The following is a 17,076-nucleotide window of genomic DNA, read 5'->3' as shown; positions in this document are numbered from 1 at the left end:
TCAAAATTTTAAACTTCATTCTCTTAATAGTGTTTTTAAAAAGTTTTTAATGTTTATTTATTTCTGTGAGAGAGAGAGACAGAGGAGAAGCAGGGGATGGGCAGAGAGAGAGGGGGACACAGAATCTGAAGCAGGCTCCAGGTTCCAAGCTATCGGCACAGAACCCGATGCAGGGTTTGAACCCACAAACCGCAAGATCATGACCTAAGCTGAAGTAGGATAGTTAACTGACTGAGCACCCAGCACCCAATAGTGTTTTCTTTTTTTTTTTAATTTTTTATGTTTACTTATTATTGAGACAGAAACAGAGCATGAGTAGGGGAGGGGCAGAGAGAGAAGGAGACACAGAAACTGAAGCAGGCTCCAGGCTCTGAGCTGTCAGCACAGAGCCCAATGTAGGGCTCAAACCCACGAACCAGGAGATCATGACCTGAGCCAAAGGAGATGCTTAACCGACTGAGCCACCCAAGCACCCCCCAATAGTGTTTTCTGAACAACACTAAAGACAAACCACAAATGCAAAAAATCTTTACAAAGCACATATCTGATAAAGTATATGCATTCAGAAATTATACAGACATCTCAAAACTCAACAATAAGAGAACCAACTCATAAAATAACAAGCAAAATATCTGAACAGACACTTTGATTTAAAAAAAATGTATATAGGTCACAAATAAAAACATGAAAAGATGATTAACACCACTAATCATTAGGGAAATGTAAATTAAAACCACAAGGAAATCCCATTACATGCCCACTAGAAAGACCAAAATGTAAAAGACTGACCATAACAGATTTTGGCAAGGATGCAAAAGAAGTGGAAATCTCATATATTGCTGGTGGAATCATAAAATGGTACAACCACTTTGAAAGTTCAGCAGTTTCATAAATTGTTAAACATACACCATTTGATCCAGCCATTTCACTCCTAAGAATTTACACAAAAGAAAAGCTGGTTATGTGTCCATACAAAGACTTGTACACAAATGTTCATGGCAGCACTGTATTTAATAGCGAAAAACTGAAAACTGAAATGTCCATCAACAGATGAATGGATAAACAAATGACCATAAAATGGAATACTACTTACCAATAAAAAGGAGTTAACTATTGATATGAATCTCAAAACAATTATGCTGAAAGAAACCACACACAAAGAAGAATATATACTATACTATTCCATGTACTAAAAAAAATTAAACTACTCTATAGTAACTGAAGGCAAATTGGTGGTTGTTTGGACAAAGTGGGTCAAGGAAGGGACAAAAAGAAGTATTATAAAGGCACATGAGGCTATATTCCTTATCCTGATTGTTGCTACTACTTGCACGGGTGTGTGTGTGTGTGTGAAACTTATCAAAATATAAACTTGAAATATTTATTTGCAACTAGAAATGAAAAACAATCATTTTCCCATAAAATTTTTTACCATAGACTTTAAATAATTTCTTCTCTTGGTTTTAAGGACTTAGATAAAGTTGAATGTAGATTTTGACACAATGCATGAATTAACATTTAAAGTTCTCAAAGATGAGGCATCTGGGTGGCTCAAGTCGGTTAAGCGTCCGACTTTGGCTCAGGTCATGATCTCACGGTACATAGGTTCAAGCCCCTGTGTCGGGCTCTGTGCTGACAGCTCAGAGACTTGAGCCTGCTTCCAATTCTGTGTCTCCCTCGCTCTCTGCCCCTCCCCAACTTGTGCTCTGTCTGTCTGTCTCTCTCTCTCTCTCTCTTTCAAAAAGTAAAATAAAGGCATTAAAATTTTTAATAAAAAATTAAAAAAAATAAAGTTCTCAAAGATAAAGGATAAAGAAAGGACATAAAACTATAGAGGAACACACTAAAAGAAAATTACATTTGTTGTCAATCAGTATTTAGTCTTCCTCTTATAAGAAATTCAACTGATAGTTTGGTTCTCTGAAATAATTCATGACTCGATTTGTTAGTAAAAAACCATAATACAAAGGTTATCACTAAGTTGTCCTGAAGCAATAACAAACATTTATTGATTATATTCTACATTAATAGAAATTATAAGAAGGTTAGTTTGATTGTATGGGTGTCAATAAACCATTCATCATCAACAACACGCCAAACAGGACCTTTGATGGGGCATAGTGATTTTTAATTCTAGGCACAACTGAAGAAAATTAGAAACTTCATTATGTATTCCTTTATTCTTTCCTATACCCCCCTTTCATATTTTGATATTTTTCAATTATAATCCCTCCCAAAGCACCCAATGACATCTACAACTCAGTTTTATCTTCTCCAGGCTATGAAACCTACCTTCTTCAATAATTCCTGAAGAACTGAAGAACAGATCAAGAAGATGTGGTTTATCTATATAATGGAATACTATATGGCCATGACAAAGAATGAAATCTGGCCATTGTAGCAACATGGATGGAACTCGAGGGTGTTATGCTAAGTGAAATAAGTCAGGCAGAGGACAGATACCATATGTTTTCACTCATATGTGGAAGAGGAGAAACTTAACAGAGGACCGACTATGGGGGAGGGGAAGGGGAAAAAATAGTTAAGGAGAGGGAGGCAGGCAAACTGTAAGAGACTCTTAAATACTGAGAACAAACTGAGGGCTGATGGGGGTGGGGGAGAAGGGAATAGGAGTGATGGGCATGAAGGAGAGCACTTGTTGGGATGAGCACTGGGTCTTATATGGAAACCAACTTGACAATAAACTATAAAAGAAAAAAATAATAACTCCTGAAGAAAATAAAACAAAAACTCAAGTATATATCATACAAAAGCACATGCAATAAAAGAAACCTGGATAAATTGGACTTAAAATTGAAATTTTTTGAGCTTCAAAAGATATTATCAAGAATGTGAAAAGACAATTCATATACAAGGAAGGGAAAAATGTATCTATAAGTCAGGTGTCTGATAAGGGGCTTATGTTAATATATACAGAATAAATAATAAAAAGCAAAGAATAGACATTTCTTCAAAGAAGATATGCAAATGGTCAATTAGTATATGAAAAGATGCTCAACATCATTATTCATTAAGGAAATGCAAACCAGAACCACAATTAGAAACCATGTCAGGAGCACCTGGGTGGCTCAGTCAGTTAAGCGTACAACTTTGGTTCAGGTCATGATCTCAGTCTGTGAGTCTGAGCCCTGCCTCAGGCTCTGTGCTAATAGCTCAGAGCCTGGAGCCTGCTTCTGAATCTGTGACTCTGTCTCTTTTTTCCCTACCCTTCTTGTGCTCTGTCTCTCTCTCTTTTGCAAAAATAAACAAACATTAAAAAAAAATTTTTTTTAAACCACTTTCATCCACTAGGATGGCTATAATCAAAAAGACAGATTATGTCAAGGGTTGATCAAGGATTTGAAGAAATTGGAGCCCTTATACATTGCTGTAGGAATATAAAATGGTACAGCCACTTTAACAAAAAGTCTAGCAATTCCTCAGAAGGTTAAACATAAATTTATCATAGACTCAGCAATTCTACCAGATATATACCCAAGAGAAATGAAAACCTATGGCACACAAAAACTTGTACATGAATGTTCATAGCAGCATTACTCATAACTGCCAAACAGTAGAAACCCAACTCTTAAATGGATAAACAAAATATATCCATTCAATGAAATATTATTTGGCAATAAAAAGTAATGAAGATACCAATACAACTTGAATAATTCTTGAAAATATTATACTAAGTGAAGGAAGCCAGTCACAAAAGCCCACATATTCTATGATTGAATTTATATATCCACAATAGGCAAGTTTAGAGACAGAAAAGAGATTAGTGGTTGCCTACAGTTGGGGAGGAGGGTGTGACTGCTAAAGGGTATAGGGCTTCTTTGCAGGTGATAAAAATGCTCTAAAATTGATTGTAGTGATGGTTGCACAGCAGTGTGAATATGTTTAAAACAACAGAGTTATATACTTGGGTCTTTTTTTAAATTTTTATTTATTGAGAGGGATGGGAAGAAGGGCAGTGAGATGGGAGAGAAGCTGATAGCACACAGCCTGAAATGGGGCTCGATCCCATGAATTGAACTGTAGAATCACAACTGAGCAGAAATCAAGAGTAGGATGCTTAATCAACTGAGCCACCCAGGTTCCTCTCTTCAGTCAAGCTTTTAAGAAGGGTATGGTATTGGGGCACCTGGGTGGCTTGGTAGGTTGGGCAATAGACTCTTGATTTTAGCTCAGGTCATAATCTCAAGGTTCATGGGATCAAGCCCAACATCAGGCTCTGTGAGCCAGCTTGGGATTCTCTCTCTCCCTGCCCCCGCCCCCTCCCCCTGTACATAGTGTCTCTCTGTCTCTCTCTCAAAATAAATAAATAAACTTTAAAAAAAAAAAAAGAAAAAGAGTTAGGCACTCATACTGTCTCCAGATCCTTATTTTATCCATATACTACAATCTGGCTGAAATCTATTAAATGCACTGTGTTGTTTTTTTAATCTATCTATTTTGAGAGAAAGAGAGAGCACACAGGTGCAAGAGGGGCAGGAGGGGTGGGGGAGAAACAGAATTTCAAGCAGGCTCCACACTGGCAGTGCACAGCCCAATACCAGGCTTGAACTCACTAACCAAGAGATTACAACCTGAGCTGAAGATCCAAGAGCTGAATGCTTAACCGACTGAGATACCTAGATGTCCCTACTAAATTGACTATTAATAAAACAACTGACCTCCTAAATACAAAATCTAGTGAATAATTCAGTCATCATCTGTGGAAACTTGACACTGAATAGCTCAAGCAATCTCTCTCATGAAGCATTCTCCTAATGCTGATTTCCAAAATCCCATGTTCCTGACTTTCCATTTTTCTCAAAATATTGATTTGAAGGGGTATGTGCACCCCACCAATGTTTACAGTAGCATATGAACAATAGCCAAACTATGCAGAGAGCCCAAATGTCTATTGACTGATAAATGGATAAAATACATGAAACCCTGCTATGTGTAACGATTTGGACGGAGCTAGAATGTATTAAGCTAAGTGAAATAAGTCAATCAGAGAAAGACAAATATCATATGATTCCACTCCTATGTGGAATTTAAGAAACAAAACAGATGAACATATGAGGGGGGAGGAGAAGAAAGGGAAACAAACCACAAGAGACTTAACAATAGAGAACAAACTGAAAGTTGATGGAGGGAGTGCATGGTTGATGGGCTGGATGTGTGATGGGTACTAAGGAGGGCACTTGTGATGAGCACTGGGTATTGTATGTAAGTGATGAATCACTGAATTCTACTTCTGAAACCAATATTGCACTGCATATTAACTAAAATAGGGGCGCCTGAGTGGCTCAGTCAGTTAAGTGTCCAACTTCGGCTCAGGTCATGATCTCATGCTTTGTGGGTTCAAGCCCCACATCAGGCTCTATGCTGACAGCTCAGAACCTAGAGCCTGCCTCGGATTTCATGTCTTCCTCTCTCTCTGCCCCTCCTCCACTTGTGCTCTCTCTCTCTCAAAATTAAACATTAAAAACATTTTTAACTATAATATAAAACCAATTATTTTAATAAAAAATAAACGTTTTTCTTTTTTTTTGAGGCCCCTCTTCCTCAGTCAAACCCTTATGTGATGGTGTGCATTAAGGAACAGCATTCCCCATCCTTTTCTTTTTTAATATTTCCTCTCTGGTTAATCTCCTCCATGTCCATGGATTTAATTTCCATCTTTCTAAGGACAATTCGGAAATCTATACCTCCATGCACACTGTGATGGTGGCTCTCTCACTATTCTTGTGTATGTCTCAATTAAAACATCTATCATATGGTATTCTAAATAAGAGCATGCCTTTTCCCATCAGAATGCCAGTGTCCTGAAATCAGTGTGACAGGCAGGGTAGATGCATAATACTGATGCATAAATTGTTGAATGATTCTTTCATTTCCTAGATCCTGTGAGATAATCTGCGATACATCCTACAAATAGATTATAAAGTTAATTCTGGATATATAATCCATTAATTTCTCACCTTGTATCTTCTTTGTGTCCTCACTTTCCATGCTTGTCTGTATTCTTTTTCCTTATATTTAATCTATAAGATAAAGATATTTTCTCAATTTAAATCAATGTTTGAGAATTCCAGAATTATAAGTGCAAAAAGGTAGGGGAAAAAATAATTTTCCTGAAGACAGAAGAGCAGGCACTGAATCTACTTAATCTATGCTTAAGTTTCCTAAGCCTCAGTTTCCTCTTCTTTAAAATAGGAAATCCATACTTTATAAATTTGTTACAAGAATTAAATTTGAAAAATACATAAATGCATATGGCATCAAGTATTACAGGCCTCCAGCATATTTTATTAAGTAAACATACATATGTTTGGTTGACTGAATCTAAATGATCCTCTTCTGGTTCTGCTTCCTTATTTTCTTTCCTGTAAATTTTCATCCCATCATTTCTGATTGGTCACTTCATGAATTGGAAATTTAAAACACACACACACTTTAGAACTGCATTTCTCCATGCAAACTGTTACAGCCACTCTGGAAAACAGTATGGAGGTTCTTCAAAAAATTAAAAATAGAACTACCCTACAACCTAGCAATTGCACTACTAGGTATTTATCCAAGGGATGTTACAGGTGTGCTGTTCCAACGGGGCACATGCACCCCAATGTTTATAGCATCACTATCGACAATAGCCAAAGTATGGAAAGAACCCAAATGTCCATCGATGGATGAATGGATAAAGAAGATGTGGTGTATATATATATATATATACACAATAGAGTATTACTTGGCAATCAAACAGAATGAAATCTTGCCATTTGCAACTACATGGATGGAACTGGATGGTATCATGCTAAGTGAAATTAGTCCGAGAAAGACAAATATCATATGACTTCACTCATATGAGGACTTTACAATACAAAACAGATGAATATAAGGGAAGGGAAGCAAAAATAATAAAAAAAAAAAAACAGAGAGGGGGACAAAAACATAAGAGACTCTTAAATAAGGAGAACAGAGGGTTACTGGAGGGGTTGTGGGAAGGGGGATGGACTAAATGGGTAAGGGACATTTACGAATCTACTCTTGAAATCACTGTTGCACTACATGCTACCTAACTTGAATGTAAATTAAAAAGTTAATAAATCTGAGGTATTCTCAAAAAAACCTGCATTTCTCTACACAAGATAAGCTTAATATTAAAATTTTATTTTTCTAATAACCCATGGTCTTTTCAACATAGTATTCCACTATTAAGCTGAAATTCTTGTTTATATGCCACTTTTTAGAATTTCTAAAATAACAGGCAACCCTAATATTGCATCTCATAAAGTAATATATAAATGCCATTTAAGTTAAGTTTGCCAATTTTTAAACCTAAAATTCCATTAAGAGGATGCATGGGTACATTATAGTATATTCACAGGATACTTTTACAAGAATACTGATGTTTACCTGAAATGTTTAATAACAAGGAAAAATGCTTATGTTACAATTAATCAAAAAGAGCAAGACTCAAGCTTCTATCTACAGCATAATCCCAACTATGTAGAGGTAAACATAAAATAAAACTACATGAAAAACAACATATTAACACTTGTTTTAAGCTGGTGATTCTACGATGTCTTAGCCCACTTTTTCTTTTTAATTTTTTTAATGTTTGTTTATTTTTGAGAGAGAGAAGGTGGAGAGTGGCAGGGGCAGAGAGGGAGGCGCAGAATCCTTAGCAAGCTCCGGGCTCTGAGCTGTCAGCACAGAGCCCAACGCAAGGTTTGAAATCACAAACCAGGAGATCATGACCTGAGCTGAAGTCAGACAATTAACTGAGCCATCCAGGCACCCCAGCCCACTTTTTTCTATTTTTCACAGTTTTTATAATAATAAAAGCTTATAATATTCAAGTCCTATCATATGCCAGGCTATGTTCTGTAAATCTTACAAATATTATCTTTTTAGTTTTTATAACAACCCTAAGAGGGAGCTATAAAGATGAAGACTAACAAGGAGAGGGTAAACAATTTGCCCAAGTTCAAGCAGCTAGTGAGTGCCAGAGCTGGAATGAGCACCAAGAAAATCTGAAGCCATACCCTACACTCTTATAGTTTACTATTCCTTCCTCCATAGGTAAATATGATTATCTGTGAGCAAATGGGGTAGGATTTGGAATAGGAAGATTTAAAAAAAAATTTTTTAATGGGACTACATGTGTCACATGTGGAGGTTTCTGCTTTGTGAAGGAATATAAGGACTGTTTCCTTAGTTTTAATTAGTCGATCTATTCTGCTTTTATTTTTTTAATATTTTATTTATTTTTAAGAGAGAGAGAACATGAACAGAGGAGGGTCAGAAAGAGAGGGAGACACAGAATCCGAAGACAGGCTCCAGGCTCTAGGCTCAGAGCTAGATGTCAACACAGAGCCCAAAGCAGGGCTCAAACCCACAAATTGTGAGATTATGACCTGAGCTGAAGTTGAACACTTAACTGACTAAGCCACTCAGGCGCCCCTCTATTCTGCTTTTAAATATAATTTTATTTTTACAAAGGAATATAGCTTTAAACACTAAAGGTATTGAAATTGAAACTGACAAAATACATTACCTTTTATTCCCCTTTGTCTTTCTTATACTGCTTTCTTATAATAACACAATAAAATTGAAATTTTCCAAGGGTGCCTGGGTGGCTCAATTAAGCATCCCACTGCTGCTCAGGTCATGATCTCACAGCTCACGAGTTTGAATCCCACATTGGGATCTGTGCTGACAGCTTGGAGCATGGAGCCTGCTTTGGATTCTGTGTCTCCCATCTTTCTCTTTCACCCTCCCCCATTCGTGCTCTGTCTCTCTTTCTCTCTCTCTCTCTCAAAAATAAATAAACATTTTTTTAAAAAATTTTAATTACAGTTTTCCAAATACCTAGAAGCATTAATACAAGTCATTTACTAGGTAAATGCTTAGAAGCATCAAAAGCAAAGGACAAGTTATAACTTTCAAGGGATAATTATAAAACTGTATTTTAAATTATAAAATATAGAGTATTTCCCAAAACAAAAGCAACTGTTCAATAAAGCAGATAGTGTTTTCAGTAATTTACTGAAAATGCAAATTGTAATGAACAAGATTTCAAAATTATTTGCTGTATTCTCACAGGGGGTAAGAAAAGGATTTTCCCAGGTAACCAGAAGAAACTATTCCATTTCCAGGTTTAACTCAATGTACTCCTTAAAACAGTGCTATTAAATTCAAATTTAAGCAAGAAAACTAGCTGAACATTATTACTCTTTTACTTAGCCTAGAAAATGTTAACATGAAAAGCTTTTTGAAATATAAGTATTACCCAAAAATATCAGAATAAATGAAATCTGTGTAAGGCTGGCGGGCTGAAAATCCCACCACTAAATACCATCACTAAGTTGACAGTGGATGCCCAGCTTGGACACATACACAGTGCAAATTTTCCTCAAAGTAGGAGAAACAAGGGAGCAAGAGCCAACATGCAAATAAATTTGCTGTTACTGTGTAGCTTGAGAATAACAAGTGCGGGAAACAAGCCGAGTGAGGGTACCAGGAGGAGTTCACTCTACATTCACATTCCCAAGGTAGGTGGACTGGAGCAGCCCTTCTGCATTAAAACTCATCACCTCTTCCCAGTTTGCACCAGCAGACGATGCCCGATCTCCCCAAGGAGGAAAGGCTACCTTGCCCCTGTTTTCCCAGTTTGCACTCATTAACACCACGGCCCAGCTCACCTAAAGATCTGGGAGAACTGAAGAGCAGAGGTCTTCCCCAGGCTTGTGTTAGACCAGGACTCTCCAACTCCTGCCAGAGACCGGATACCAGTTAAGGGCGAGTCGAGTCCCGCCCCGCCACGGGCGACTTCCGAGAGGCGGCGCGCCGCTCAAGTGCTGTGGCCCACACGGTCGGGCCCACGGTCTGCGAAAGGGCCTCACTGGTGGTCCCCACCCCTACGATACACCAGAATCATCTGGCGCTCTACAGGCCCGTGGAGTCTCAAGTACAATCAGGGCCGGAAACTGAACCTCCAGATGCCCGACTAAACGGTACTGACAATTCTTTTCCCACGAGCTGCTGTGAGGGTGCAGCCGGGGTCTGCCGCCTCCCGAGGAATCTCTCCCCTCAGCGGGAGCAAGGGCATAGCCAGGCGTGCCGCATCCCAGCCACTGTGGTGGCGGACCGGGCCCTACTGGGGCCCACTGGCTGCCGTCCTGCTTCCACAGGAGATCACGGACAGATCCCGGGACGGGACCAGAGCAGGACCCGAATGCGCAGGGACTGGAGCGCGACCTTTACCGTCAAGTCGCGGCGCGCCGATTTCCGTGCTTCCTCCCTCGAAGCCCGCCTATAACGAATGCGCGCCACACCGTTTCCCGCCCAGCATGCCAGGTATACTTCCGTTGGGCGGGACTTCCGGCCGCCTTGGCCGGCCTGCATGCAGTGTCTCTCCATAGACCCTCCCCGAAGTCTCCAAGGCCGGTCGTGGGTAGCAAGAATGTGGATGCAGTGTCTTTGAGTGGTGGAAAGTCACAACGTGAAGGAGGAAAACCTCTGAGCTCATCGCTCCGCGCTTTTAGGGCTTTCTTTGCTCAGAGGGGCTTTGGCAGCAGAGTTAGAGGAGAGCCGGCTCCAGGTCAACGAGACCGCGCCAGGGGCTGTGGCAGCAGAGCACGGCGTGGGCTAAGGCCCTCCAAGCCCAAGCCTGGCCCTCAGTCTTCTCTTCCAATCTTCGTGTCTTTGTTTTCTGATAAAAACTATACATCTGAAATATTTGCCTTTTCAGGTAGTCATGGTCATTTAAGATGTCCATTGCTAAAATCTATACATGGCTAAAAGTCATTATTTAATTAAGACTGTAAGAAAAAATAAAGCTGTTTCTAATGAAACACAAGAGATTTTTTATAAGCAACTTTGAATTAGCAAGCCAGAAATAATGAACTCAATTAGAAATGGGTAGCTTTTATTCTCCAAGAAAATGCTTCCTTTCCCCTTCTCCCACAGAGAACGAGACATTACAAATTAGAACAATGTTTATTAAGGAAACAATTTAACAGTTGTCACTTAGCAGAATTTTACAGACTAGAGCACAGCCTGAAGGCCATTACAGTTTAAATCACTGACACAGAACATAGGGTGCTTATTCTACAACTGGAAAGTTGCTGAAGTTTGTGACATGCCACTATAAATATAAGTATTATTAAAAATTACAAACTGTTTGGTGATTATTTTGATAACCTCCTGAGCAGCAGCTCCTGCAAGGAAAAAGGAGAAAAGCAAATCTTTAAAAAAGGTAAATTTCACATTATATAAAAATATTCTATTATGTAAATATTCAATTACCTTTGGGAAAGGAAAGGAGTTTAAAAATAAGCCAAAACAGCTTACTGAGTCACATCAAAATCAAGCACTACAATTTTTTATAACTATGTTATTAAAGGAAATAAAAATGTGTCTTATACATTCACATGTTGGGATATTATGCCAAAGATTAAAAGAATGAAGTATTTTTAATTATGGTGGTTTAAAAACATTGGCAGGAGTGCCTGGGTGGCTCAGTCAGTTAAGTGTCCAGCTTCGGCCCAGGACATGATCTCGCAGTTCGTGGGTTTGAGCCCTGTGTCAGGCTCTCTGTTGACATCTAGCTCAGGGCCTGGAGCCTGCTTCAGATTCTGTGTCTCCCTCTCTCTCTGACCCTCCCCTGCTCATGCTGTCTCTCTCTCTCTCTCTCAAAAATAAAAATAAAACATTAAGATTTTTAAAAAAGAAGAAAAAGAAAAAAAAAGAAAAAAACATTGGCAAGATATATTAAGTAAAAAAGTCCAAGCAGGGGCGCCTGGGTGGCTCAGTCGGTTAAGCCTCCGACTTCAGCTCAGGTCAGATCTCACGTTCGTGGGTTCAAGCCCCGCATCAGGCTCTGTGCTGACAGCTAGCTCAGAGCCTGGAGCCTGCTTCCGGTTCTGTGTCTCCTTCTCTCTCTGCCCCTCCCCCTCTCATGCTCTGTCTCTGTCTCAAAAATAAATAAAACATTAAAAAAAAAAAAAGTTAAAAAAAAAGTCAAAGCAGTAGTAATGGTTGATTATACTTAAAAAAATACATATAGACAGAAATGATTCTCAAAGACCACCCTTCTGTTGCATTCAAATTTTGCCTTGTGAATATTTTACTTTTATAATAAAACAGGGGTATATGTATATTTGTTCTAAATACATGTATAATTTGGAAACGATCTATATTAAATACTGCCAGGCTGCTATAGTATGCTCAGTAACAGACTTATACAGTAATAAGTTTTAAGTAATTACTCAAAGAAAACAAAACATAAAATTACCAAGAAAAAATTCTTCAGCTTTTATAATACTTATAAACATTCAATGATTCAATAAAATGAGATTCTATTACATACCAAATACTCTTCGAGGCACTAGGAATAAAAAATAAAAGACAAAAACCCTTGCTCTCATGGATCTTACTTTTTAGTATTAAGAGAAAGAGAATTTACAAATTAGTAAAATGTGTAGAAAGTCAAATGACCCTAAGGGCTAAGGAGAAAAAGCAAGGAAGGGGGATATATATGAGTGCAAGAAGAAGGACTCAATTTTAAATTGAGGAATCAGGAATGGCCTCACAAGACAAAGATAACATTTAAACAAAGACCTGAAAGAAGTGAAGGAACATAATGGTGTTGTGCAGAATACAGAATACACATGTTAGGGACTGAATGTCCTCAAAATTCATGTTAAATCTTTAATACCCAATGTGATAATATTTGGAGATGAAAAGGATATTGGAGGTCTTTGGGAAGGAAATAGGGTTAGATGAGGTCATGGGATGGGGTCCTCACAAGGGGTTTAGTGCCCATATAAGAAGAGACCCCCAAGAGCTGTGTCCTATCTGTCCTCTCCTCTTCCTACACAAAGAGATTATGGCACACAGCAAGATGATAGCTGCCTACAAGCCATGGACAGGCCTCCCTACCTGACCTTGGACTTCCAGTTTCCAAAGTGTTTCTGGTTGTTGTTGTTGTTGTGTTTTTTTTTAAGTTTATTTATTTATTTTGAGAGAGAGATAGAGAGAGCAAGCAGAGGAGGGGCAGAGAGAGAGAAAGAGAAAGAACCCCCAGCAGGTTCCTTGCTGTCAGCACAGAGCCTGATGCGGGGCTTGAACCCACAAAAAGTAAGATCATGACCTGACCTGAAACCAAGAGTCAGACACTTAATCAACTGAGCCACCCAAGCACTCTTCAACTTCCAAAGTTTTTATGAAAGAGCCGTAATTTTGATTTAAAAAATTTTTTATTTATTTCGAGAAAGACCAAGTGAGTGGGGAAGGGGCAAGGAGAGAATCCCAAGCCAACTCCACTCTGTCAGCACAGAGCCCAACATGGGGCTCAAACCCACAAACCATGAGATCATGACGTAAGCTGAAACCAAGAGTGGGACATTTAACCCAGGCGCCCTAGAGATAGTAATTTTCAGCTGGGCCTTGAAGAACAGGTAGATTTTAGACATGCCAGGAAGGAGACTTCACGCAAATGGCCCTGAAGGTTAAGGACTGAAGGAACAGGAAATCAATGGCATGTCTATGGGAAAAGGAAGTAGGTTGGTAATACCAAGGGCAGAAAGGCTGAGTGGAATCAGAACACAGTGTGGTTTTTTGTTTTGTTTTGTTTTTTATTTTTGAGAGATAGAGGGAGACAGTGTGAGCAGGGAGGGTCAGAGAGAGAGGGAGCCACAGAATCTGAAGCAGGCTCCAGGCTCTGGGCTAGCTGTCAGCACAGAGCCCTACGTGGGGCTCGAACCCACAAATTGTTGAGATCATGACCTGAGCCAAAGCCAGACTCTCAACCGACTGAGTCACCCAGGCGCCCCAACACAGTGTGTTTTTAATGTCAAATAAAGGACTCTGGACTTGTTTTCTGAAGACCATTGTAGTGTTTATGTGTTTACTGGCAGGGCAGAGCATTAGTTAAGTAAGAGACATGATCAAAGCTATGCTTTAGAAAGACTAATGGCTCTTCCCTGTAATATGGACAGCAGTGGGAGAGGCGGAAAGCAGAAAGACCAGTGAAATTAACTAAACAACACAACATCCTGCTTTCCTGGATTCCCTAGTTAAACCAGCTACAAAAACAAAACTTCATAACTGTACTGTGTAACCACAGATGCCAGTCTTCTCATCTATGGAACTCACCCCCTAAGAATGCAGCAATGGTGTGTGGCTCAGCAGCTCCATATCGGCAACTACAAAAAAGGATGGAGACGTGAACTTAGATTAGCCTTATGACAGGATGGATATTATCTCTCGTTTGCCTTAAAAAAAAAAAAACTCACAATTCATGGACATAATCATCTTTCACCATTACAGATAATCCATATTCCTGAAGGAAGCCAGTGAGACAAGATTTCAGCTTTCCTATATCTTCTTCAACTTGGTAGTTAGATACCCCTAAAAATACATAATGTAAATCAATTTTCATTAAAATAAATATGCAATTCAAAACCAATGGTTACCTCTTTTTAAAATCCAGTTTTAGGTGTTCTAATCAAAATAGTAAGGTATGAAACTGAAGAACAAAAATAACAGGAAGTGTAAGACCAATATTTGCAGCTATCACAAAGCTGTAACAAAGAAACCATCTGAAGCCTATTAAAATTCAAGTTAGGTAAATCTGCTTTATTTACTGCTCTATACGCAGTATCTAGAAGAATATCCAGCACATAGTTGGTGCTCAAGAATTATTTGATGGAAGAATTGAATGACTAAGTAATATCTTACTTATACCCTTTATAAAATTTATGGTGTTTAAAAAATATTATAGTGTTTATTATCCACTTTCAGGAAATTGAATGACACTGAAGACTTACAGCTATAGTAATAGGTAACATTTACTGAATTAATAAATGCTGGATACTGTTCTAAGTACCATTTATATTAAGTGATTTAATCTTCAGGACAACCCTATCAAGTAGGTACTATTATTATCCCTATTTACAAGTGAGAAAACTGAGGCACAGACAGATTGTTATTTGCCTGAGTTACTTAGCTCCTAAGTAGCAAAACTGGGATGTGAGCCCAAGCAGTTCTTAATGATTAAACTATGTTTACAAAGGCAAGCTATTACTATTACTTCTGGAAGGAAAAATATAGTTGCTGTACTATTTAAGTGTTATTTAAAATATAAATTTTTTGGGGGGTGCCTGGGTGGCTCAGTTGGCTGAGCGTTTAACTTTGGCTCAGCTCATGATCTCACAGCTTGTGGGTTCAAGTCCCGGGCTGGGCTCTGTGCTGGCAGCTCTGAGCCTGGAACGTGCTTCGAATTCTGTGTCTCCATCTCTCTCTGTCCCTCCTCCACTCACACTCTCTCTCAAAAATAAAAAAAAAATTTTTTTAATATCAGTATTTTTTAGCACCTCTAATTTAAAAACTATCACTACTCTTCTTCACAATAACACCAAACCTTTACTGATACAAGATGCCACATAGTATTAAGTGATTTTCATACATCACCTGTATAACCATTACAATCCAGTAGGTACTATTATCACTATTCCATGAATGAGAGAACTGAGACTTGGGAGAGAAATAGGGATTCACCCAAGGTCAAGAGATGTTACGTGAGAGAGCGTGGAAGCCTGTGTTTCATGTAGTAGCTAGTCTCCGAAGATGGCTCCCCAATGAACGCTCCTTTGTGCCTTCATGTAGTCCCCTCCCACTCTTAATCTAAACTGGCCCGGTGAAGCCAATGGAACATGATATAAGTGATGCTAGGTGACTTCTGAGGCTAACTCATAAAGTACCTTGTACTTTCCACCTGGGTCTTTTGGAATGTTAACTTTGGGGAAGCCAGCCACCATGTAAGCAGTCTCCCCCAGGAATACTATGCTAAAAGGAAGCCCCAGTTAGCAGTGGAAAGATACCTCACTATCCCCCAGGCAGTTCCAATTATCCCAACTAATGCTGCAGTCACATGAGCGAAAATGTCTTCTTGGATGTCCAGCTCAGTGAAACCTTCAGAACAACTCCAGCCCCACGCATCATGCAACTCCATCAATTCCCCTCTTCCCAGTAAGAACTGCATAACTGAGTGAGCCCAGCCAATCCACAAAATCACAAGATAATAATTTACTGTTTTAAACTACTAAGTTTTAGGATGGTTTGTTATGCAATAAACCAAAAATACATGCTAATCAAACAATACACATAAAGTAATACATATTTGGTGTTTATTCCTTTTCTTTCTTTTGGTAAGACTGCTCATTAAGACTGTAACTCAGGTATACTACATCAGTTGGGGCAACAGTTCTTAGGATACTCGTATAATGTGCTGCAGTGATACTGCAAAATTAAAATTATCATCTTTTTGTTTTTAATTTTTATTTGAGAGAGAGCCTGTGAGCAAGAGCGGGGAAGGGGCAGAAAGAAGGAGAGAGAGAATCTCAAGTAGGCCCCATACTGTTAGCCCAGGGCCCAACATGGTGCTCAATCCCAAGAACTGTGAGATCATGACCTGAGCCAAAATCGAGTCTGATTTATTTATTTATTTATTTCAAGAGAGTGTGTGTGTGAAGGAAGGACAGCTGGTGGGAGGGAAGAAGGGGCAGAGAGAGGGAGAAAGAGAGAACCCTCAGCAGGCTCTGCACTGTCAGCACGGAGCCTGATGTGGGGGTTCAAACCCATGAACCGTGAGATCATGACCTAAGCGGAAGTCGGTCACTTAACCGATTGAGCAATCCAGGCACCCCTAAAGTCATCATCTTAATAAAAATATTCTGGGCAATTGAAGATCTTTGTGATTATACCAATTCTCCAATTACTATATTTACAGAGAAAATTCAAGTCAGTGGCATACTTTTTATGGCTTTTTCATTCCACTAAACTCAGTGTGAGTCTTAGAAGTAAACTCCGGAAACTAACAAAAAAATAGTTTTATTCTATATGCATTCAACCAACACTCCCTTGTAATAGTTTAGAATCAAATGCTATCTGCAAATATTTAAAAATCAAATGGTATTTCTTCATTGAGATGAACTAGGTGTAAACTGTTTACAATGTAAAATTCAAGCACCACTACTATAAACACCCAAGGAACCTCAAGTGTTAATTCAA

General features: G+C 38.9%; 2 protein-coding genes across 3 annotated transcripts in view; both read right to left on the bottom strand.

Annotated features, from left to right (window-relative positions):
* The window catches only part of TERB1 (telomere repeat binding bouquet formation protein 1), a 59,148-nt gene extending 48,364 nt beyond the window's left edge, over positions 1 to 10,784 (bottom strand). Inside the window, exons 1-2 of the mRNA XM_029924955.1 lie at positions 9,705 to 10,784; positions 5,979 to 6,041 (exon numbers count right to left, since the gene is read on the bottom strand). Of these exons, the coding sequence (XP_029780815.1) occupies positions 5,979 to 6,009 (31 nt within the window). The 5' untranslated portion in view covers positions 6,010 to 6,041; positions 9,705 to 10,784. The remainder of the gene's footprint in view (positions 1 to 5,978; positions 6,042 to 9,704) is intronic.
* A 125-nt stretch (positions 10,785 to 10,909) lies between these two features.
* Positions 10,910 to 17,076, bottom strand: part of NAE1 (NEDD8 activating enzyme E1 subunit 1) — a 30,217-nt gene continuing 24,050 nt past the window's right edge. For both annotated transcript variants that reach the window (XM_029924957.1, XM_029924956.1), the window contains exons 18-20: positions 14,301 to 14,415; positions 14,161 to 14,210; positions 10,910 to 11,222 (exon numbers count right to left, since the gene is read on the bottom strand). In XM_029924957.1, the coding sequence (XP_029780817.1) occupies positions 11,113 to 11,222; positions 14,161 to 14,210; positions 14,301 to 14,415 (275 nt within the window). In that variant the 3' untranslated portion in view covers positions 10,910 to 11,112. The remainder of the gene's footprint in view (positions 11,223 to 14,160; positions 14,211 to 14,300; positions 14,416 to 17,076) is intronic.

The sequence above is a fragment of the Suricata suricatta genome, chromosome 16 (assembly GCF_006229205.1).
Source record: "Suricata suricatta isolate VVHF042 chromosome 16, meerkat_22Aug2017_6uvM2_HiC, whole genome shotgun sequence".
NCBI classification, from domain to species: Eukaryota; Metazoa; Chordata; class Mammalia; order Carnivora; family Herpestidae; genus Suricata; species Suricata suricatta.
Note: the sequence above shows the minus strand (reverse complement) of the source record. Positions and strands in the feature narration are given on the sequence as shown.